Source organism: Micromonas pusilla (assembly GCF_000151265.4).
Source record: "Micromonas pusilla CCMP1545 genomic scaffold MICPUCscaffold_5, whole genome shotgun sequence".
NCBI lineage: Eukaryota > Viridiplantae > Chlorophyta > Mamiellophyceae > Mamiellales > Mamiellaceae > Micromonas > Micromonas pusilla.
The window spans coordinates 1,259,205-1,280,121 of NW_003315886.1; the positions used below are offsets into that span (position 1 = coordinate 1,259,205).

The following is a 20,917-nucleotide window of genomic DNA, read 5'->3' on the forward strand; positions in this document are numbered from 1 at the left end:
GCGCGCGGCGGTGTGGCATAAGGGCATCTTCGTCGTCCCGGTGTTCAACGAGCACGGCATCCCGGTCGCGACGTTGGCGCACGTCACGGAGCCCGGGAAGGAGGAGAAGATGTCCTCGGTGGGCAAGCTGTCGTACCAACGCAACCTCGCGGCGCTGCCGAAGACGATCGAGTGCCTCAAGCTTCTCGGGAAGGCGGTCTCGCTCGCGACGACCGCGGTCGGCACTGCCGCGAAAGAGGAGCGCGCGAAGGCGAGGCTGTACAAGCGAATGGACCGGATGCGGTCGCGCGCCAGAGCGATCGGCGCGGACGCCGTCGACGCGAGACTCTCGAACGAGGAGGAGAACGACGAGGAGGAGCGACTCGCGCGCGAACGCGCGTACGCCGGGTTCAAGGACGAGCGGCGCAAGCTCGGGATCATCATCCTCGAGCAGCGGAAGGTGATTCGCGACGCGCTCGGCGAGATCAAGCGATACAAGCGTCCGCCCGGGGTGGTCACGAACCTCATCGTCGCGCTGTTTCTCTCGATGTGCAACGCGAGAGTCGTGGAAAAGGTGAAGGAGTACACCCTGGAGGAGCTCACGGCGTGGGTCTCGGGGAAGACGGGGACCGTCTCGGGAGCGCCCCCCGAGGAATTGCCCTTCACCCCCGCGAAGAAGAAGAAGGTGAAGAAGGCCAAGTCGGGGAAGTCGGTGAAGAAGTTGAAGAACCCGTCGGACGGCCAGGCATACAGAGAGGGGGACAGCCTCGTCGCGATGCAGGATGAGATTTGGGAAGTCGCGCGCACGGAGATTCAGCTCCAGTATCAACATCCGGAATTCATCCTGCGAAAGATGCAAGACGTCGCGTTGCACGGGGACGTGACCAAAATCTCGGAGCCGCACTTGCGGGCGGTCTTGCAAGGCGTGACGCTGAAGCAAGCCGCGGCGGCCAGCGACTCGTGCCTCATCTTGTTCAAGTGGGCGCGCACGCAGCTCGCGATGATCGACCTTCTCAGGCGCTCGCGGGAAAACGAAGCCGCGGCGAAGATTCAAGCCGTCGAGCGCGGGAGGAGAGCGCGCGGCAAGAACGAGGGCGCAAAGGTCAAGGCGGTGGCTCAAGAAGCGTCCGTGGCCGTGGCCGTGGCTGAGACGACCGAGGCTGTGGCTCAAGAAGCGTCCGAGGCTGAGTTGACCGAGGCTGTGGCTCAAGAAGCGTCGGAGGCGCCTCAGCGGCCTCAGCAGACAGCGGCCTCTGCTGAAGGAATCCGTCCGAAGAAGCGGACCGTGGCGTATGATCGCGCGGAAGCGAACGAAGCGAAGCTCCGCGCCGTGGAGGACGGGCTCGCGGTGATGGGGGGCGGGAAGCGCCCGGAGGACGCGGAGGACGAGGAGTGATGCAATTAATTTGAGAACCAATTAATTTCGATCGACGACGCATCCGCGTCGCGCGCGCATAGTCTACACGTAGCGTCGCCGGCTCGCTAGAGCTTCTCGCAGACGCGTAATTTCGCGCTCCGACTCCGCGCGTTTTCCCTGACCTCGTCCTCGTCCGCGCTCAGCGGCTTCCGCGTGATCAGCTTGACCACCTTCGGCGGCGGCTCCGGCTGAGGGTCGTTCCATACAAGCGAATGTCGGGGTGGAGTTGAAAGGCGTCAGAAGCGGAGTTGAAAGGCGTCGAGGGCGGGGATTGAAAGCGAGGGATGAGCGGAGAGAAACGCCGGGCAAAGTCCTTAAGGAACGGCGTTCACCACGCCAACGCGGTCGTACGGGGACCAGTGTATAGAACGCACCTGCGGCGCCCACGCGGAGACGGGCCCCTCGTCCGGCGGCGGCGCGCGCCCCGCGCGCTCGCGAAAGATGTCCTTCACGATCTTATCCTCGAGCGAGTGAAACGATATCACGCCCAGTCGTCCCCCGGGCGCGAGCGCGTCGATCGCGGCGGGGATCGCGTCCTCGATCGCGCCGAGCTCGTCGTTCACGGCGATTCGAATCCCTTGAAACGTCCGCGTCGCCGGGTGCACGTTCCCGCTCCGTCCTTTCTTCACGCCTGGCACGCGTCCGATGGCGCGCACGAGCGCCGACGTCGTCAGGATGGGCGCCTCCGCGCGTCTCTGGAGAGGAGAGGCGACGGTCGGTCAGCGGTCGAAAAGGTCGAAAGGGTCGAAAGGAAAGGAAAGGAAAGGAAAGGAAAGGAAAGAAGATGGAAGCGCGGCGTTCACGGCGGCGGAAGTTCGTCTCACCTCGCAGATCCTCCTCGCGATCAGCCGCCAGTGCTTCTCTTCGCCGTAGTCGCGAATCACGCGCGCGATGTCCTCCTCCGGCCACTCGTTCACGACGTCCATCGCGGAGAACGCGCACGACGGCCCCATGCGCATGTCCAGCGGCCCGTCGTTGCCGAAAGAGAACCCGCGCTCGGGCGAGTCGAGATGCATAGACGATACCCCGAGGTCGAGAAGGATCGCGTCCACCTTCCCGTTCAGCTCGAGCTCGTCGAGGCGAAAGCGCATCGCGCGGAAGTTGTCCAACACCGTGTTGAGCTCGAGCACGCGCGCGCCCCGCCTCGTCCTCGCCTCGGAGATCTTCGCCGCCGCCGCGCGGATGCGCGACGGCGCGATGGCGTGCGCGAGCGGATCCACGTCGAAGCCGACGAACGTGACGAGCTCGAGATGCTCTCCGATCACCGCGCACGCGTGCCCGCCCGCGCCCATGGTGCCGTCGACGTACGTCTTCATCTCGAGATCTCTGAACGCTTCCAGGACTTGGCGCGTGAGGACCGGGACGTGCGGCGCGACGGGGCCCTCGGCGACGGACGATCGACGCGCGTCGTCGTCGGCCGATTCCGATTCCGATTCTTCCTCCTCGGCGGCGGCGGTCGACGATGAAGACGTCGCGCCGCTGGACGCGCGGCGCCATCTGACTACGCGCTCCGACCGCGCGGCGGCGCGGGATATCGCGCGGCGCGTCAGCGCGCGCAACCCCGTCGCGAGGCTCATCGTCGAAGACGTCGATGTCATCCCGGGCGCGGGAGACTGTGCGCGGGGCGTTGTTAGATCTCTCTTCAAACCGTCTTATAAAGGTGAGTGGCTCTCGTGCCTCTTCATCAGTGTGGATGGACGCGCGGAAGGCGGTAGCCGCGCGCGCGCGCCGGGCGAAGCGCCGCCGCGTCGTCGCGCTCGCGGTGCTCGTCGCGTCGATCGTCGCGCTCGCGTCGTTCGCGCTCTCGGGCTATCGCGCGCGCGCGACGCCGTCGCAGCGGACGCGCGACGATGACATCGACATCGACGACGCCGCGCGCTCGCGCTCGCGTCCGTCCCCGCCGACGCCGCCGTTCGCGCGCCGGCGACGCGAAGAAGAAGAGCCCCGCGCGCCGAAGAAGAAGAAGAAGAAGAAGGCGACGACCGCGACGCCGCCGCCGCGGGCCCCGCGCGTCGTCGTGGACGCGCGCGATTACCCCGACGCCGTCGCGCTCGCGACGCTCGTCCGCGACGAGGTGTCGCCGTCGCCGTCCATCGCGCGCGGATCCCTCGTCGTCCTGACGTTCGCGGACCGCAAGATGCTCCCGCTCGCGATCAACTTCGTGACGCACTTGTCCGAGCTCGCGGAGGACGGCGTCCCGCACGTCGTCGGCGCGCTCGACGCGACGTCGCGCGCCGCGCTGTCGGCGTCTCGCGCGAAATGCGGATTCGTGTACACCCCCGACGCGTTCGGCGAAGGGTCCGGGTCTTCTTCCTCGCTCGACGGGTCGTCGTCGCACAGCAGCGGGAACTGGAAAGCGTTCGCGCGCGTGAGGATCGGCGAGGCGCGCGCGCTGCTCTCGATGGGGTTCGACGTGTTGATGTCCGACGTCGACGTCGTGTGGCGGCGAGACCCGCGGCCGTTCTTCTCGCGTCGTCGCGACGACGACGGCGACGACGGCGACGGCGGTGACGACGGCGACTACGACGCCTCCCTCGCGTCCGCGGACGTCATGGTCTCGAGCGATAACCTCTCCCCGCGCCGCGACTTCGAGCAAGGCGCGACGTACGCCGCGCGCGGAACGTTCAACACCGGCATCGTGTTCGCGCGGCGCACGCCCGCGGGCGAGAGATTCGCGGCGGCGTGGTACGAACGTTTGGCGAGGCCGACGGGGCGGTTCGCGTCTCTGACGTCGGACCAGCAGGTGTTCAACGCGATGGTCCGCGCGGAGGGTCGGTGGCCGGGGATCGAGCCGGCGAGGGCGTTGATCGCTGAGGGAGGCGGCGGAATAGGCGGCGCGCCGAGGGTGTTGAACGCGAGCCTCGGCGGCGGCGGCGGCGCGGACGGAGACGGAGACGCGTCGTCGTTCAGGCGCGTCCCATCTGACACTGGTCCCCACACGACCGCGTTCGCGTGGTGAACGCTGATCCTTAAGGACTTTACTTCCCGGCGATTCTCTCCGCCCACCCCTCGCTTTCAATCCCCGCCCTCGACGCCTTTCAACTCCGCTTCTGACGCCTTTCAACTCCACGCACCTCAGGCTCGGCGTCCTCCCCGTCCGGCTCTTCACCCCCGGGCACGTGACCTTCGTGCAGCGCGTCCACGAGTCGTCCATCGGGGGACGGCCCGTGCGTCCGTACGCGGTGCACGCGACGTACACGTTCGACGGCAGCACCGCGGCGGCGAAGAGGATGCGGTTCGCGGAGGTTGGGCTGTGGAGCCCGAACGCGGACAGACTCAGGTGCGTTCTATACACTGGTCCCCATACGACCGCGTTCGCGTGGTGAACGCCGATCCTTAAGGACTTTTGCCTGCGCATCTCTCCGCCACCCCCCCGCTTTCAATCCCCGTCCTCGACGCCTTTCAACGCCAACTGACGCCTTTGAACTCCACCCCGGCATTCGCTTGTATAGAACGACCCTCACGCTCGCGGAGAGCGGCGACGGCGACGGCGACGGCGACGGCGACGGCGGCGACGCGACGGCGCCCCTCGCGGGCGGCGACGCGGAGGAGAAGTTCCTGACGTTCGACCCCGCGCCGTCCACGCGCGATGTCCCCCGCGACGACGCGTCCATCGGCGCGCACCTCGCCGCGGCGGCCAATCAGGCGCGTTCTATTTATTTCACACTGGTTCCCATACGACCGCGTTCGCGTTGTGAACTTCATTCCTTAAGGACTTTCTCTCCCGGCGTGTGTTTCTCTCCGCCCATCACCCCTCGCTTTCGATCCCCGACCACGACGCCTTTCAACTCCGTCTGACGCCTTTCATCTCCACGCCAATCAGCTCGCGGCGTTGCGCGACGCGTCGGCCATCGCGCGCGTCCTCAACCGCACGCTCGCGATCCCCGCGATGCGATGCCACTGCGACAAGGTCTGGGGCGGGCACGATAACATCTTCGCGCACCGGTGTCGCTACCCCGGCAGCGAGGACGGCGATCACGTCCCCGGGAGGTGCCCGATGGACCACCTCGTCTCGCCGTCGGCGCTTCGCGACGCGGGGATTCGATTCGTCGCCGAGGCGGAGTTACGGCGGATTCCCTCCGTCGCGTCGCGCGTCGACGCGCCGGGCGGCGAGGTCGAGGTGATCGTCGCGGACGACGACGCGGACGCCGTGCGCGCGGGGATGAGCGATTCGATCGCGAGTCTCGTCGCGGTGCTGCCCGCGGGCGCGGACGCGGCGACGACGACGCGCGTCCTCGGGAGCGGCGGCGGCGGCGGCGGCGGCGACGCCGCCTCCGCGGCGTCGCGCGCGACACTCCTGCGACTGTCCACCGTGCGGGGCGGGACGTTCGGCGGGTTCAACGACGCGGCCGAGGCCGCGGCGTTCAACGCGAAGGTCACGAGGGGCGCGCTGGGGAGGGACACGCCGGAGTGGTGCGGCGAGTGTCACCCGAACGGCTGCGCGGCGTTGATTCCGGCTGAGGTGCTGAAGGTGCGTTCTATACACTGGTTCCCATACGACCGCGTTGGCGTGGTGAACGCCGTTCCTTAAGGACTTTTCCCGGCGTGTCTCTCCGCCCACCCCCCCGCTTTCAATCCCCGACCTCGACGCCTTTCAACTGCAACTGACGCCTATGAACTCCACCCCGACGTTCGCTTGTATGGAACGACCCTGAAGCTCGGAATCACGAAGCCGACGCGGGTCGTGCACGACATGTTTTGCGCGCGGTTCGAGACGCCCGCGGACGTCCCGGTCGCGACGCGCGCGGCGGGGGGATGAAGCGAAGCGACGCGCGATAGCCTAGCCTAGTAGGTTTGATGGTACACGTACAGTAGCCCCGCGAGCTAAGTTGGCGAGCGACGTCGGACGTTTTTTATTTTCGAGCGAGGCGCAGCGAGGATACGAATCGCCGCGACGTCGGACGCGACGACGCGACGGCTCGTCTTCCCGCCGCGCCCGCGCACATCCCCGCGCGCTTCGACCGACGCCCCCCCCCTCTCCCCTCCTTCGAGAGCGCGCATGGACGACGCGGACTTGCGGCGCGTGAACCTCCTCGAGTGCCTCGAGGAGGAGCGCCCCGCGCTCGCGTCGCTGCTCCCGCCCGAGTCGGTCCTGAGCACCTGGAGCGACGACGAGCTGCGCGCCTTCTTCGCGAGCGACGGCGCGAGACGACCGGAGAAGCGCGACGCGTCCGTCGCCGGCGGTGCGAGGGACGCGCGCTTCATGAGCTCGGAGGACGAGCTCGCGGCCGCGCGGTCGGGGGCGATGAACGTGGACATCACGCGCCCGGAGTACAGCGCGGCGCGGTACCGGTGCGCGACGGAAACGATTCTCGTCGCCGAACGAATGAATCGTCGACTCGATGGTCGACTCGACGCGACTCGCCGCTCTCGCTTCTTCGTCCCGTCCTCTCATCTCCGCTCCCCGCGCCGTCGCCAGAGAGGTCGCGTTCGCGCGCGGGATCCCGTTCCGCCGCAACGGCCTGTTCCCCCTGAACGACCCCGCGCTGTCGAAGCTGTCGAACGATCCGCGGCTGAAACCGCTGCAGAAACACTTCCCGATAGATCACCCGCCGTTCTACGAGTGCGTCGGCGGATGCTGGGCCACGGGCGACGACGCCGCCGCGTCCGGGCTCGACCTGCGGTACTTCTACGACGACGTCAACAAGTCGCTCTCCGCGGTCGTGCGGTTCGGCGACGGCGCCGCGATCGCGCGAGGGAAAGGCACCAGCGCGCACGGCGGATCCATCGAGACCGCGCTCGACGAGACCACCGCCGAAGGCGCGTAGTCCCATTTCATACTGGTCCCCATACGACCGCGTCGGCGCGGTGAACGCCGATCCTTAAGGACTTTCCTTTCTCTCCCGGCGGTCGTCTCTCTCCGTTCATCACTCCTCGCTTTCGATCCCGACGCACCCTGCGGCGACGCGCGCCTTTCAACTCCGCCGACTGACGCCTTTCGACTCCGCCGACCGACGCCTTTCGACTCCGCCCTCGTCAGTCGTGAAGTGCGCGGTGGCGCCGCAGTGCGCGACGACGTCGCTCACGGCGAAGATCAAGAAGCCCGTGGAGCTTCACACGACGTACGTCATCGAGTGCGTCGTGAAGCCCGTGCCCGGGTCGGGGAAGTCCGCGCTCGACGAGTCCGCGTTGCGCGTGCTCGTGGAGGCGACGATGAGAGACGCGGAGACGAACGCGGTGGTCGCGACGTGCGAGGCGACGCTGGCGAACATCTCCGCGTTCAACCGCGCGCGGCGATGAGCGAGCTGAGCCGCTTTCTTTTCTTTCTTTTGGTGACACCGAAGCCGCCGTGGCTATCTATCGTACTGTATCTATCGCGCCTCGCCGCTCCGCTCCGCCCTGCGACGCTCGACGCGTCATTCATCATTGGATCTCCGGTTTGACGGTCTTACTCACGGTTCGATTCCAACTCGGCCTCTCCGCCAGCCCTCTCGCTTTAATGGCGTCCATCCGCTCCACGCGTCTCGCGACCCGCCGTTTCAACCTCGCGCGCAACTTCGGTCGGTACCCGAGCGCGAACAGAGCCTCCAACCACACGAACAGCGGCGCTAGCGCGAGCGACTGAGGGTCGTTCCATACAAAAACAGTTCATCGGTCAGTTGAAACGAGACGCGATCAAATGTTGAAACCGGGCGATGGGTGAAAAACGTTTGTATAGAACGCACCTGAAACAGCGACTCCGTCAGCGCCGGCCTTCTCTTCTCGAACACCGCGTGCCCCGGATGTATCTGCATGTACCACGACAGCAGATGCACGACCAGCGCGTTCGCGCACGCGGCGTCGCCGCGCGCCGCGCGGTACCACGTCGCGGTGAGAAACGAGGGGACCCCCACGAGCAGCGTCCACGCGACGCCCGCGAAGGGCTCGAGGAGGACGTAGTAGAACGCGTACCTGAGGGTCGTTCCATACAAAGCGACGTCGGGGCGAAGTTCAAAGGCGTCAGTTGGAGTTGAAAGGCGTCGCGGGCGGGGATTGAAAGCGATGGGTGGGCGGAGAGATGCGCCGGGCAAAGTCCTTAAGGATCGGCGTTCACCACGCCGACGCGGTCGTATGGGGACCAGTGTATGGGATGCGTACGCGAGCATCGCAAAGAATGCGAGATTCGGGCTCGCGGCGGCGACGAGCGCGTCCGGGAGCGCCGCGCCCATCCACGGCGTCGACGAGATCGCCGCGGGGAGATTCAGCGCGGACGCGGGGAGCAGCGGCCCCGAGGACGCCATCCACACGAGCGCGCTCCACACGATGCCCGGCACGAAGACGAAGTGGATGCACTGGTTGATTGCGTTTCTGTGGTACGACCCGTAGAAGCTGAGTTGGTCCAACAAGTCCGCGTTCAACCCCGCGATGGCGCGCGTCTTCCTCCGCGGCGACGACATCGGGGATTCGGGCGCGAGCGACGCGCGAGCGCGCGGGCGCGGGGGCATCGGTTGCGGCGCGCGCGACGTCATGGCGTTCGGGCGTCGCGCGCTCGCAATTTGGAATCGTACGGTCCAAGCAATTTTCTTCTGGAAGTCATATAGTGTAGTGCTGTCACAACCACTCGCGGCGTCGGTCAACTCGGTTGACCGCCGCGCGAAGCAAAGCAAAGCAAAGCAAAGCAACTCGTCTATCGCACCGCGCTCGTCCCTCCGTCCGATCGCGTCCTCCGCGCCGTTCCTCTCGTCCATCGCGCCGGGGGGGCGCCCGCGTCGTCGTTCACTCGGAAACGCGTCCGCGCCCAGCCCCGCGCCGCCGCGCGGTCGCGTTTCCGTCGACGTCGTCATCAACGCGACGTCACGCGCCGTCGTAGGACGACGCGACGTCGTATCCCTCCGCCCGCGTCGCGTAGACGTTCCACAGCGTGCTCCCCTCCAACCCCGCGTGTTGCTCGACGAAGATCCTCCGCGGGTCGAACCCGCCCGCGTTCACGAGCAGCGACGTGACCTCCTCGAGCCGCCCAGCCGTGGACGGCGCCGCGGCGTCCGCGACGGTGGTTCGTCTTTTCCCCGTTTGCGTTTTCTTCGACGCCGACGAGGCCGACGCACCCGCCGCCGACGACGCCAACGACGCCGACGACGTCGACGCGACCCCCTCCCCGCCGCCGTCGTGCACCTCCATCGCCACTTGCCTCACCAACGGCCAGTGCTCCTCTCTCACGCCCCGCAACACGTCCAACTCCGCGCGTTCCACGTCGACTTTCAGCAACCCGACGTCGCTCAACCCGTGCGCGTCGATGACGTCCGACACCGTCACGAGCGGGCAGTCGAACGTCTCGCGCTCGCCGAGGATCCGCCGCAGAACGAGCGTCACGAGCGTCTCGAAGACGGCGCGCGCGAGCCTCGCGAGGAGACGCGCGACCGCGGCGAACGGGTTGAACGCGGAACTTCCGGACCCGGCGTCGATCGTCCGCGTCGCCGCGCGGAGGCGCGACATCAGCCACCTCCCGAACGCGACGAGCGGCGTCTTCTCGAGTCCGTCCGACGTCGGCGTTTTCGTTTCGGAACTCGTTTCGGAACTTCCGACGTCGTCGCGTTCGCCGCCGTCGCCCCCCAGCGCGGTCTCCACGAACCGCGTCGTGTTGCTCTTCGTCTCGTCGTCGTCCGGGTACGCGGTGCTGCGGGTCATTTCCCATACGAAGCGACGAACGTCGGGGCGGAGTCGAAAGGCGTCAGGGGTGGAGTTGAAAGGCGTCATAGGGGCGGGCGTTGAAACCGAGGGGCGATGGGCGGAGAGATGCGTCGGCGAAAGTCCTTAAGGATCGGCGTTCACCACGCCGACGCGGTCGTGTGGGGACCGGTGCGAGATAGGACGCGCCTCCACCCCGCGGCGCGCGGGTAGAAGAAAAACTCCCCGACGCTCTTCTTCCCGTCGCTCACGCCGACGTTGTACGCCCACACCGCGCCGCTCGGCGGGTGCGTCTTCCGCGTCCTGAGGCATGAGCTCGCGCCGTCCGTGCGCGCGGTGAACGACCCCTCCGCGGCGTCCATGGGGCCGTCGCAGTCGTCGTCCTCCAGCATCTCCTCGAGCTGAGAGCGTCGTTCCATACAAAGCGACGTCGGGGTGGAGTTCAAAGGCGTCAGGGGTGGAGTCGAAAGGCGTCGAGGTCGGGCGTTGAAAGCGAGGGGTAGGTGGAGAGATGCGCCGGGAAAAGTCCTTAAGGATCGGCGTTCACCACGCGAACGCGGTCGTATGGGAACCATTGTGAATCAGAACGCGCCTCGTCCGCGAGCTCTTCGTACGAGAAGTCGACGTCCGGGTCCGCCGATCGCAGCTCCGCGCCGTCTTCTTTCCCGCGGAGCTGCCTCCCGAACACGTACCCGAAGTCCTCGTCGTTCAACCCGCCGAGGAGCTCCGGGGACAAGTCGCAGCTCAGCTCCGAGTCGATGGTCTCCTGGCACGCGGCGTCCGCGCCCGGCGCGCACAGGTTCGTTCGCAAGTTCTAGCGCCGCGTTCATAGGCGTCAGTTGGAGTTGAAAGGCGTCGAGGTCGGTGATTGAAAGCGAGGGACCCTGGGCGGAGAGAGACGCCGGGAAAAGTCCTTAAGGAACGGCGTTCACCACGCCGACGCGGTCGTATGGGGACCAGTGTCAGATAGAACGCACCTTCGACAGCGCCGCGTACGTCGGAGGGATCGGCTCGAGAGTGATCACTTTCCCGCGCGTGCATTTCCGCGCGGCGAACATGGCGAACATCCCGATGTTCCCCCCGACGTCGATGACCGCGTCCGTGGACCGCAGCGTCACGCCGTGCTTCAGGTAACACGACTCCGCGAAGATCTCGTCGTACAAGAATTGCACGTCCGGAGGCGAGACGTAGTGGACTGTCATCCCGTTCGGGAGCTCCGCGGTCTTCGCGCCGCGGCGCAGGATCACCGCGCCGTCCGAGGTCGTCGGCGGCGGTTCGATCCCCGGCGTCGGCGCGGGGGACGCGATGGAGACCGAGCGCGGGGGCGTCGGCCTCGGCCTCGACGCGCGGAGGCGGCGCGCGAGCGCGAGCGCGGGCGCTGGACGAGGAGGACCACGGCGTGCGCGTCTTTTCATCCGCGCGACGTCGTCGTCGTCGTCGACCGTCGTCGCTCCGCGCGAGACGGATCGCGGCGACGCGTCGGTCCATCGCGCGATCGTCCGCGACGCGCGCGGCGACGGCGACGGCGACGCGCGCGCGCGAGGCGGCGTCGCGTGAGCGCGCATCGCTGGAGAGACGGAGTCGCGCGCGGCCGAGGAGTGCCAAGGCGCGCGCAGAGTGCTGCGCCGACGCGACGGGAGATCAGATTTTTCCCGCGCCGCTGACGAGGACCGAACCAATAGGAAGCGCGCGCGTCGCCGCGGCGCTCTCGGCGCGCGCACCGACGCGCGGCCGCGCCCGACGCGATGGCGCCGACGCCCTCGACGACGCCCGCGCGGCTTCCCGCCGCGAGATGGCGCGCGCGCGCGCCGCCGCGACGCGGACGCGCGCCGCGCCGGTGGCTCCCTTCGCAGACGCCACCGCCGGTGCCGACGCCGTCGTCGAACGACGACGAGAATAAGATCCGATGGTCGTTCGCGCCGAGGGCGTCGTCGTCGTCGTCGTCGTCGTCCGACGACGACGCCGCGCCCGCGGACGCGTCCGAGGACGACGCGCTGCGAGCGCGCGCGATGGCGCTCCGCGCGAGGGCGATCAAGGCGTACCTCGCGCTTATGTCCGTCCCGAGCGCGAACTTGTTCGAGAAAGAAGAGCTCGCGAAGGCGCTCGCGGACGCGTGGATCGAGAAGCGCTCGAAGACGGTGAACCTTCCGCTGCGACAGATCGTCGGGATGCCGGGGAACCCGCGCGCGGGGTACGTCGTCGTGACGCTCGACCTCCCAGCGCCCGCCGGGTTCGTGGACTTCCTCGTCGACAGCGGCGCGACGACGGCGATCGTGTCGCCGCGGTTGCGCGAGATGCTCGGCGCGTCGGCGACGGACGGCGCGGCCATCCGCGGCCTCGGCGCCATGGGCGAGACCGTCCGACAGAAAGTCACGATCGACGGCGTCGGCGTCGGGAGCGCGCGGATCGGCGCGCTCGACGCGGTCGTCACGGACCTCGACGCGAGCGGGCTCCCCGCCGTCGTCGGCGGGCTGCTGGGCCTGGAGTTTCTGTCCAAGGCGCGTTCTGATTCACACTGGTTCCCGTACGACCGCGTTCGCGTGGTGAACGCCGATCCTTAAGGACTTTCTCTCCCGCAGTACGCGAACGTCTGCTTTACACCGATCCCTCGGTTTCAACATTCGATCGCGTGGCTCCGTCCCTTTCGACTGATCGATGAACAACTTGCCGTATTTCGTCGTCGGAACGCGAACGCTCTTTCATCAGTTCGAGTGCGAGTTCGACTTTACCGACAAGGCGCTGCGGTTTCACCCGCCGGGATCCGTCGCGTGCGGCGCGGTGGACGCGAGCGACCTCGTCGCGATCCCGCTCGGGACGCACCCGACGGGGTTGCGGACGGTACAGTGCGCGCTCAACGGCGGCGCGCCGTTCCCCGGGATCGTGGACATGGGGTCGTTCTTCTCCGTCGTCAACTGGATCGCCGCCAACTCGGGCGCGTGTTCTGATTCACACCGGTTCCCATACGACCCCGTTCGCGTTGTGAACGCCGATCCTTAAGGACTTTCCTTTCTCTCCCCCCGCGCGCGCGTCACTCTCCGCCCATCACCCCTCGCTCACGATCCCGACGCGCCTCGACGCCTCACGACTCCGTCTGACGCCTCACGACTCCGCCCCGACGTTCGCTCGTACGGACGATCACCCTCGACCCTCAGGCGGCGTCTCCCCGGACTCCCCGGGCGTCGCGGAGAGCGCGATGAAAGCCGTGGGGATCGACGGCCGCGCGATGAACATGGCGACCGCGGCGTTCACCCTGGACGTCCTGGGCGCGGAGGGCGAGGAAACCTCGCTGAAGAGCGAGTACAAAGGGCAGTGCTGCGTCGGGGACTTGCCCGCGTTCGCGTCGCTCGGCGCGGAGACGTCGGCGTGCATGTCCGTCGGGTTAGGTGCGTTCTATACAAAAGTTTTTCACCCATCTCCCGGTTTCAACACTTGATCGCGTCCCCTTTCAACTGACCGATGAACTATTTTTTTATGGAACGGCCCTTAGACGTCATCGGGCGGGGGCGGACGATCCTGGACGTGAAGAACGACAGGGTGTATCTCACCCCGGGGGACGCGCCGGGGGGGATGTGGAGCGAGGAGGAGGGGTATGGGGGCGGGAAGACTGGGGGGGTCGCGTAGTATATAGCCGGGTAGCGGCGTCCATCGTCGACTTTGTTTTTCATCGCGAACAGAAAGAATGCTTTCTTTTCCCGCCGGTCGTCTGCCGGTCGCGCCGACGGACGCGGATCAGATTTAAACGCGTCGCCCCTCGGTCGCCATGGCGGCGACCGGTCCGGAGAGCCCGAAGGCGGTGACCTCGCCCAGGGACTCCGAGAACGCGTCCACGTCCGCGGGCAAGTGGATCCACTACGGCGGCGTCGAGATCCGGACGCGCCTGGGCGGCGAGAACGGCGCCTTCGACGGGCAAGATCGCATGCTCTCGATGCGCGCGGACCGACACAAGGACGCCGCGTCGCGCGACCCCGACGACTTCGACGCGCTGTACTCGTGGGCGCTCGTGCTCCAAGAGCAAGCGGAGCGCGCGGAGGCGAAGGGCGCGGACGCGTCGCGGCGCTCGGACCTCCTCGCCAAGGCGTGCGCGCGCTACGACGCCGCGCATCGCTGCCGCCCGAGGTCGCACAGCACGCTGTACAACTGGGGGATCGCGCTGGGCGATCGCGCGCGAATGAGCGCGGACGCGCCGACCGCGCGACAGCTGTGGGGGGAGGCGTGCGACAAGTATCGCGCGGCGGTCGAGTGCGACGTCGCGAAGACGCAGTCCACGCAGGCGCTGAACAATTGGGGGCTCGCGCTGCAGCAACTCGCGACGGTGAGTCGAGAACGCGACGAGAAGAGACGACGGCTGCTCGCCGCGGTGGGGCGGTTCCGAGAGGCGATTCGACGCGACCCGTCGTTCCACCGCGCGGTGTACAACCTCGGGACGATCATGTACGCGCTCTCGGAGATGGCGCGCAGCACCGGGGGAGGTGGAGGAGGGGGGCCTGGGGGAGGGGGTCGGAGGAAGAGAAACGCGGACGCGGATGCGGAAGACGACGACTCCGACTCCGACGCGGACGCGGACGACTCCGACGACGGCTCGGACGACGGCGGATCCCACTCCGGCGGCGACGACGCGCACGGCGTCGGCGCGGAGTCCGCGCCGAGAACCCCCGCCGCGCTTCAGACCGCGGCGGCGACGTACATATGCTGCGCGCAAGCCTCCCCCGGCGCGCGGCCGGTGTACGCGTCGTCGCTAAGGCTCGTGCGACGCTGCTTGCCCGCGCCGGCGCTGCGAGCGGGGACGCTGCTGGCGTCGCCGCCGTCGCTGCCGACGGCGACGTCCGGGTGTTGGCGCGAGCGGAGGTTCGTGTTGGACCACGAGGCGTTCTGGACCGCGCCGGGCGAGGGCGGCGACGACGACGCCGACGACGACGCCGACGACGCCGACGACCGCCGCGGCCTCGGCCCGCTCGGCTCGTGGGCGTCCGTCCCGCGGCCGACCCCCGCGCGAGGCTTCGCGGACGCGGACCCGAACGACGCGACGACGACGACGACGACGACGGCCCCGGCGTCTTCCGGCGGGACGCGCTGGGGCGTCCACGTGAACATGGAGGACGTCGTGAGGCGCGTTCTCTTTCGCAACGGTCCCCATACGACCGCGTCGGCGCGGTGAACGCCGATCCTTAAGGACTTTTCCTGGCGGTCGTTTCTCTCCGCCCGCCCCTCGCGTTCAATCCCCGACCTCGACTTATTCTTTCAACGCCACCTGACGCCCTTAAACTCCACCCCGACGTCGGTCGCTTCGCGCGGACCCTCGACCCGCAGCGTGCAGCCGTGCGCGGACGCGTCGCTGCCGCGTCCCGGGCACGGGTTCAGGGTCGGACTGAGAGACGGGCGTGGGCACTTCTTCGTCGCGCGCAGCGAGGCGGAGCGGGAGGGGTGGGTGGACGCGCTGACGTTGACGCGCGCGCTCGTGTGCGGCGGACGCGGGGACGCGCTCAGGAGGGAGCTCGCGAACGCGGGGAGGGCCTCCCAGTAAGGTAGTTAGACGACGAGCATCGAGAATTAAAATATTTGCCCGGTCGAGCCGGGTCATCATCAGCCAGCCGCCTTTCAACTTCCTTTCAGAGGTGGCATCGTGAATGAGACCGTTCGCTTTTCATAATCCGATCGAGTGGGGCTCGCGAGAAGCCAACGAGAGCGGAAACCACCGCGTATGAGCAATTAGTCTAAGTTGTTTACAATTTGTAGCTCGAAACGACGCAAATCGCGCGGATCTGAACGCTGCATTCACGAAATGAAATGACAGCCGCGTTCTGCTTCGAGCGCGCGCTTTTTGCGGGAGAGCGCGTCGACGACGCATGCCGTTCGGGCGACGCGCTGCGACGCATTCGCGGCCGCGCGACGACGAGACCGTCCACGCGAGCTCGGTCGCAGAGTTCGCGCGCGCGCTCGCGCTCGTTCTCCGTCGGACGCGGACCCACGCGCGGGTCGCGCGCGCGTCTCCGGTCGCGTTTCCGGTCGCGCCGCGTAAACCCTGAGACTCTCCTCTCTCTCTTCTCCCGCGGCGAGAGGAAATCGCGTCGCGCGCGGGCGACATGACGCCGCCTGACGCCCCGCGCGCGGGCGCGACGGACCCGGTGAAGCGACGCAGCGCGCTGACGAGCGCGTTCGAGGAGCTCGCGCTGCATTCGGAGCGCGACGTGGAGGAGGTGCGCGCGCGCTCCCCCGCCCAACCTCGCTCGCGCTCGTTTCAAATGCCCCCCCGTCATCATCCGGAATGCGACCGCGTCCGCGCGCGTCCCTCGCGCGTCCCGTCGCCGAACCTGACGCGCGCGCCTCCCTCCCCTCCCCCGTCCCCTCCAGGGCCTCCACGCGGAGGGATTCAGCGCGCACGTCGTGAACGACGACTCCCCGGGGTCGCCGTCCGTGCAGGTGGACGCGCTGCGCGGGCCCTCGTTCAGCGCGGCGCGCCCGCGAGGATCCTTCGTCGACTGCTTCTCTCTCGACGACCCGGAGCTGCTCGCGCGCTCCGCGGGGCGGCAGCACGGCAGCTTCTCGTGCCTCTCGATGCTCAGCGACTCCCCGCGGACGCGAGGGTTCGTGTTCCGCGAGGACTCCGCGCAGGAGGACGGGAGCGGCGGCAGCGACGAGAACGACGAGGGCGCCGCGGCGGGGTTCTCGGCGGGGGACGACGACGATCACGTCAACTCCAGTCGACGGGCTAGCTTCGACGTCGCCGCGGCGCGCGCGAGGGACGTCGCGACCGAGGAGTTCGACCTCGGATTCTCGCCGAGCGAGACGATCGCGCGGCTGCGGTGCGACAGCGGCAACGAGGGGAGCCTGAGCGACGCCATGATGCATCGAGGCGCGTCGCCGAGCGGGAGGAGTCTGTCGTCGTCGCGGAGCGCGTCGCGCGTGGGGTGGGCGGCGCCGCCGAGGGTCGTCGTGGTGCACCCGGCGGAGGACGACGTGACGGAGTGCGACGCGGCGAGCGCGGGGCGGAAACAGCGGGGGAGCTTCAACTCGCTGCTTCTGCTGGAGGCGGCGAAGCTGTCGCATCTGGGAGGCGATCGGGGGGGCGCGGAGGAGGCGACGGAGGCGTCGATCGCGGAGGTGCGATTTCCGGTCCAAGCCGCGCGTTGATGGTCGAGAGGCGAGCGATCGCGTCTCGAGGGGCGAGAGAAGGAGGAGGTCGTCGCGTCGCGACGTTTCCACGACTCGTGTGATAAACAAAAAAATAGCCGAGACATCTGATGACGCCCTCCCTCCTCGCTTCCTCTCATCGATCAACTCTTCACGAGCAGCGCCTCCATCGTCGCCATCCTCTCTCTGACGCTCGACAGCTGCTCCTCGAGCTCCGCCAGCTCCTTCCTGCTCTTCTCCACGACGTCCGCGGGCGCCTTCTCCGTGAACTTCGGCGACTTCAGCCGCCCGGCGAGCCCGCTCGCCTCCTTCTCGAGCTTCGTCGCGCGCTTCGTCAGCCTCGCGATCTCCTTCGCCGGATCCACGATGCCACTCAGCGGCACGTACACCGTCACGCCGTCGCTCACGACGATCTGCACGAAAGCCGCGGGATCGCTGATCGCCGCGTCGGGCGCGACGTCCGTCACCGCGCTCGCCTCCGCGTCGAGCCTCGCGAGCGTCGACAGCAACAGAAGCTCGTCTTTGAGCGCCTTCCGCAACGCCGCGTTCGAATCCGCGTCTCCACCAGAGACGACCACGATCGCGGGGACGCGCTTCGCGGGCTCAACCGCGTACTCCGCGCGCGCGTTGCGCACCGCGCGCACCACCGCGCGCGCCGTCTCGAAGGCGGCGACGGCGTCGTCGTCGCGCGCCGCGTCCAGCGTCGGCCACGCGCGCGTCATCAGCGTCTCGCCATCGTGCGGTATGTTCCTCCACACCTCCTCCGTGACGTACGGCACGAACGGGTGCAGGAGCCGGAGCGTGCGCTCGAGGACGTATAGGATGACCGCGCGCGTTCGCCTCGCGGCGGCGGCGTCGCCAGAGTAGAGCCGGCTCTTGGCGCCCTCGATGAACCAGTCCGCGAAGTCGTCGTAGAAGAACGCGTACGCCGCGCGTCCAGCCTCGCCGAAGTCGTGCTTATCGTGCGCGGTCGTGACGTGGTCCACGGTCGCGTGGAGTCTGGACACGATCCATCGCTCCGCGAGCGGCAGAGACGCGAGGTCATTCGGCACAGTCTCCGCCTCTCGCACGAGCGCGACGCGGTCGTCGTCCGACATCCCCTCCAACGCGTACAGCAGAAACTTCCCCGCGTTCCAGATCTTGTTCGTGAAGTTGCGGTTCGACGCGAGGCGGTCCATGTTCAGGTTCAGGTCCTGTCCCGCCGCGGTCCCCGTCGCGAGCGTGAACCGCAACGCGTCGCACCCCTGCTCGTCGATCACGTTGAGCGGATCCACGACGTTACCCAACGACTTGCTCATCTTCCGGCCCTTCTCGTCCCTGACGAGGCCGTGGAGGTAGACGGTGTGGAACGGCAGCGTGTTAGTCATCCCGTACGACATCATCACCATCCGCGCGACCCAGAAGAACAGGATGTCGTGCCCCGTCTCCATGACTTGCGTCGGGAAGAATTTTTTGAAATCCGCCGCGTCTTCGTCGGGCCACCCCAACGTGCTGAACGGCCAGAGGCCGCTGGAGAACCACGTGTCGAGGACGTCCTCCTCCTGGTACAGCACGACGTTCGCGCCGTGACCCTCCGCGGTCGCCTTCGCGCGCGCGTCCGCTTCGTTACGCGCGACGACGTAGACTTTCGACGCGCCCTTACCCGAGCCGCTCCGAGCCGACTCCAACGCCTCTTCGCTCTCGTGGACGTACCACACCGGGATCCTGTGCCCCCACCACAGCTGTCGAGAGATGCACCAGTCCCTGACGTCCGTGAGCCAGCCTTTGTATATCTTCTCGAACCGCTGCGGCACGATCGTGAGCTCGCCGCTCTCCACCGCCTTCAGCGCCGGCGTCGCCATGCTCTCCATCTTGCAGAACCACTGCTCCGAGACCAAAGGCTCGATGATCTCGCCGCCGCGCTGCGACCGCGGCACTCGCGTGTCGTACGGCTCGCTCTTGATCGCCATCCCGGCCGCCTCCATGTCCGCCCAGACCTTCTCGCGGCACTCCGCGCGGTCCAGGCCCTCGTACGCGCCCGCGTTGGCGTTCATGCTCCCGTCTTTGTTCATGATGTTGATCGTCTCGAGGCCGACGCGTTTGCCGATTTCGTAGTCGTTCGGGTCGTGCCCCGGCGTGATCTTCAGCGCGCCCGTGCCGAACTCGATATCGACGTAGTCGTCGCCGATGATGGGCACGGTCCGCCCGCCGCTGAACGGCACGATCGCGCGCTTGCCGATGAACCGCTTGAAGCGTTCATCGGCGGGGTTGACCGCGACGGCGGTGTCGCCGAGCACCGTCTCCGGCCGCGTCGTCGCGACGGGTAAAAAGGCTCCAGGGTCCTCGGCGTCTGAATCGTCTTCTCCCCCTTCAACGAAGTACTTGAAGTAATACAGCGTGCCGGGCTCGTCGGAGTACTCCACCTCGAGGTCGCTCACCGCGGTCTGCAGCTTCGGCGCCCAGTTCACCATGTACGTGCCCTTGTAGATGAGTCCTCTGTCGTGGAGCGAGACGAAAGCCTCGAGCACCGCGTCGCTCAGGCCGTCGTCCAGCGTGAACCGCTCTCTGGACCAATCGCAGGACGCGCCGAGCCGTCGTATCTGCCCCGCGATGCGTCCGCCGTACTCCGCCTTCCACTCCCACGTCCGCTTCTCGAACGCGTCGCGGCCGATCCCCATCCGCGTTTTGCCCTCCGCCTCGAGCGCGCGCTCCACAACGAGCTGAGGGTCGGGGGGCGGTCCGACCGACGTGGGGGTGGAGTTGAAAGGCGTCAGGTGGGGTCGAAAGGCGTCGATGGCGGGGACTGAAAGCGAGGGGTGGGCGGAGAGAAACGCCGGGCAAAGTCCTTAAGTAACGGCGTTCACCACGCGAACGCGGTCGTGTGGGGACCAGTGTGAGGAGGACGCGCCTGCGTCGCGATGCCCGCGTGGTCCGTGCCCGGGAGCCACAGCGTCGGCCGCCCGCGCATCCGCGCGTTCCTCGCCATGATGTCCTGCAGCGTCACGAACATCGCGTGGCCCATGTGCAGCGCGCCGGTGACGTTCGGCGGCGGCATCGCGATCGTGAACGGCTCGCCGACGGCGTCGTCGGAGGGCTTAAAGCATCCGTGCGACTCCCACCACTCGTACAGGCGCTCCTCCGTCGCGCCGTGCTCGAAGTTTTTCGGGAGGTCCGCGTGGTTCGCCCCCGGGGAGATTACGCCGGCGGGTGGGGAGGAGGAGGAGGAAGAGACCGAGGACGCGCTGCGGACGATCGCGGCGCGGCGCGAGCGGTGGAGGAGGCGGAGACGATGATGATGATGCGGTCCCGGCGTCGAGGGCCTCGGGCGGCGCGGCTGGAGGAGCGCGCCGTGGGGCGCGGGCGACGCGCGCGACGCGAGCGTCGCGCGCGAGGACGCGCGCGCGAAGACCGCGTTCGGGGTGACCCCGCATCGCGGCCGGAGCGCCATCGCGATCGCGGGCCGGAGCATGCGTGCGTCGAGCGCGCCGGCTCGAGTGACGTCGCGTGCGACCACCAAGGCCCTTTTCCGATAACCCTGAGATGGATGCTGAAGCGCTCAGGTAGGGCGATTCCGCGACCGTTCATCGGTTCATCGGTCAATTGAAAGAGTATGTGATCAAACGTTGAACCTGGAGGGTGGGTGAACTTGATCGGACGTTTTTCGCTGATGATTTCGTTTCGCAAATTCGCTCGCGATATCATATCACTCGAAATATCACATGCGAGCGGGGAAATCGTCTGACGCCAGGGGACGACGCGCGCGAGCGACGCGCACGCCGTTCATCGCTCGAGAACCCGCGCTGGCTCGGT

At 67.7% G+C, this 20,917-nt stretch overlaps 12 protein-coding genes across 12 annotated transcripts; 6 read left to right on the forward strand and 6 right to left on the reverse strand.

Moving 5' to 3' along the window:
* Nucleotides 1–863: 863 nt before the first annotated feature.
* Nucleotides 864–1,375, forward strand: MICPUCDRAFT_68360 (uncharacterized protein; the record flags this gene model as incomplete). The annotated part of the gene is given in 2 exon segments (XM_003058579.1): nt 864–965; nt 976–1,375. The coding sequence occupies 1 exon segment, from the start codon at nt 980–982 to the stop codon at nt 1,373–1,375; it is 396 nt and encodes a 131-aa protein (XP_003058625.1). The 5' UTR covers nt 864–965; nt 976–979.
* An 86-nt stretch (nt 1,376–1,461) lies between these two features.
* MICPUCDRAFT_44353 (uncharacterized protein) lies at nt 1,462–2,712 on the reverse strand (the record flags this gene model as incomplete). Its single annotated transcript, XM_003058939.1, has 4 exons — nt 1,462–1,584; nt 1,771–2,091; nt 2,221–2,539; nt 2,588–2,712. The coding sequence occupies 4 exons, from the start codon at nt 2,710–2,712 to the stop codon at nt 1,462–1,464; spliced, it is 888 nt and encodes a 295-aa protein (XP_003058985.1).
* Nucleotides 2,713–3,089: 377 nt separating this feature from the next.
* On the forward strand, nt 3,090–7,636 carry MICPUCDRAFT_47386 (glycosyltransferase family 77 protein; the record flags this gene model as incomplete). Its single annotated transcript, XM_003058580.1, has 5 exons — nt 3,090–4,310; nt 5,220–5,867; nt 6,261–6,688; nt 6,816–7,059; nt 7,403–7,636. 5 exons carry the CDS (start codon nt 3,090–3,092, stop codon nt 7,634–7,636), a joined length of 2,775 nt encoding a protein of 924 aa, XP_003058626.1.
* A 123-nt stretch (nt 7,637–7,759) lies between these two features.
* Nucleotides 7,760–9,063, reverse strand: MICPUCDRAFT_58351 (uncharacterized protein; the record flags this gene model as incomplete). The annotated part of the gene is made up of 2 exons (XM_003058940.1): nt 7,760–7,957; nt 8,062–9,063. The coding sequence occupies 2 exons, from the start codon at nt 9,061–9,063 to the stop codon at nt 7,760–7,762; spliced, it is 1,200 nt and encodes a 399-aa protein (XP_003058986.1).
* Nucleotides 9,064–9,169: 106 nt separating this feature from the next.
* On the reverse strand, nt 9,170–9,808 carry MICPUCDRAFT_39937 (uncharacterized protein; the record flags this gene model as incomplete). Its single annotated transcript, XM_003058941.1, has 1 exon — nt 9,170–9,808. The coding sequence occupies one exon, from the start codon at nt 9,806–9,808 to the stop codon at nt 9,170–9,172; it is 639 nt and encodes a 212-aa protein (XP_003058987.1).
* Nucleotides 9,809–10,140: 332 nt separating this feature from the next.
* On the reverse strand, nt 10,141–10,362 carry MICPUCDRAFT_58353 (uncharacterized protein; the record flags this gene model as incomplete). Its single annotated transcript, XM_003058942.1, has 1 exon — nt 10,141–10,362. The coding sequence occupies one exon, from the start codon at nt 10,360–10,362 to the stop codon at nt 10,141–10,143; it is 222 nt and encodes a 73-aa protein (XP_003058988.1).
* A 167-nt stretch (nt 10,363–10,529) lies between these two features.
* On the reverse strand, nt 10,530–11,565 carry MICPUCDRAFT_58354 (uncharacterized protein; the record flags this gene model as incomplete). Its single annotated transcript, XM_003058943.1, has 2 exons — nt 10,530–10,814; nt 10,978–11,565. 2 exons carry the CDS (start codon nt 11,563–11,565, stop codon nt 10,530–10,532), a joined length of 873 nt encoding a protein of 290 aa, XP_003058989.1.
* Nucleotides 11,566–11,745: 180 nt separating this feature from the next.
* MICPUCDRAFT_58355 (uncharacterized protein) lies at nt 11,746–12,561 on the forward strand (the record flags this gene model as incomplete). Its single annotated transcript, XM_003058581.1, has 1 exon — nt 11,746–12,561. One exon carries the CDS (start codon nt 11,746–11,748, stop codon nt 12,559–12,561), a length of 816 nt encoding a protein of 271 aa, XP_003058627.1.
* Nucleotides 12,562–12,655: 94 nt separating this feature from the next.
* On the forward strand, nt 12,656–13,621 carry MICPUCDRAFT_58356 (uncharacterized protein; the record flags this gene model as incomplete). The annotated part of the gene is made up of 3 exons (XM_003058582.1): nt 12,656–12,938; nt 13,153–13,383; nt 13,488–13,621. The coding sequence occupies 3 exons, from the start codon at nt 12,656–12,658 to the stop codon at nt 13,619–13,621; spliced, it is 648 nt and encodes a 215-aa protein (XP_003058628.1).
* A 139-nt stretch (nt 13,622–13,760) lies between these two features.
* MICPUCDRAFT_47387 (ph-domain-containing protein) lies at nt 13,761–15,579 on the forward strand (the record flags this gene model as incomplete). The annotated part of the gene is made up of 2 exons (XM_003058583.1): nt 13,761–15,106; nt 15,308–15,579. 2 exons carry the CDS (start codon nt 13,761–13,763, stop codon nt 15,519–15,521), a joined length of 1,560 nt encoding a protein of 519 aa, XP_003058629.1. The 3' UTR covers nt 15,522–15,579.
* Nucleotides 15,580–16,080: 501 nt separating this feature from the next.
* On the forward strand, nt 16,081–17,128 carry MICPUCDRAFT_58358 (uncharacterized protein; the record flags this gene model as incomplete). Its single annotated transcript, XM_003058584.1, has 2 exons — nt 16,081–16,194; nt 16,349–17,128. The coding sequence occupies 2 exons, from the start codon at nt 16,081–16,083 to the stop codon at nt 17,126–17,128; spliced, it is 894 nt and encodes a 297-aa protein (XP_003058630.1).
* Nucleotides 17,129–17,193: 65 nt separating this feature from the next.
* On the reverse strand, nt 17,194–20,555 carry MICPUCDRAFT_47388 (uncharacterized protein; the record flags this gene model as incomplete). Its single annotated transcript, XM_003058944.1, has 2 exons — nt 17,194–19,910; nt 19,997–20,555. The coding sequence occupies 2 exons, from the start codon at nt 20,553–20,555 to the stop codon at nt 17,272–17,274; spliced, it is 3,198 nt and encodes a 1,065-aa protein (XP_003058990.1). The 3' UTR covers nt 17,194–17,271.
* Between the last annotated feature and the right edge of the window lie 362 nt (nt 20,556–20,917).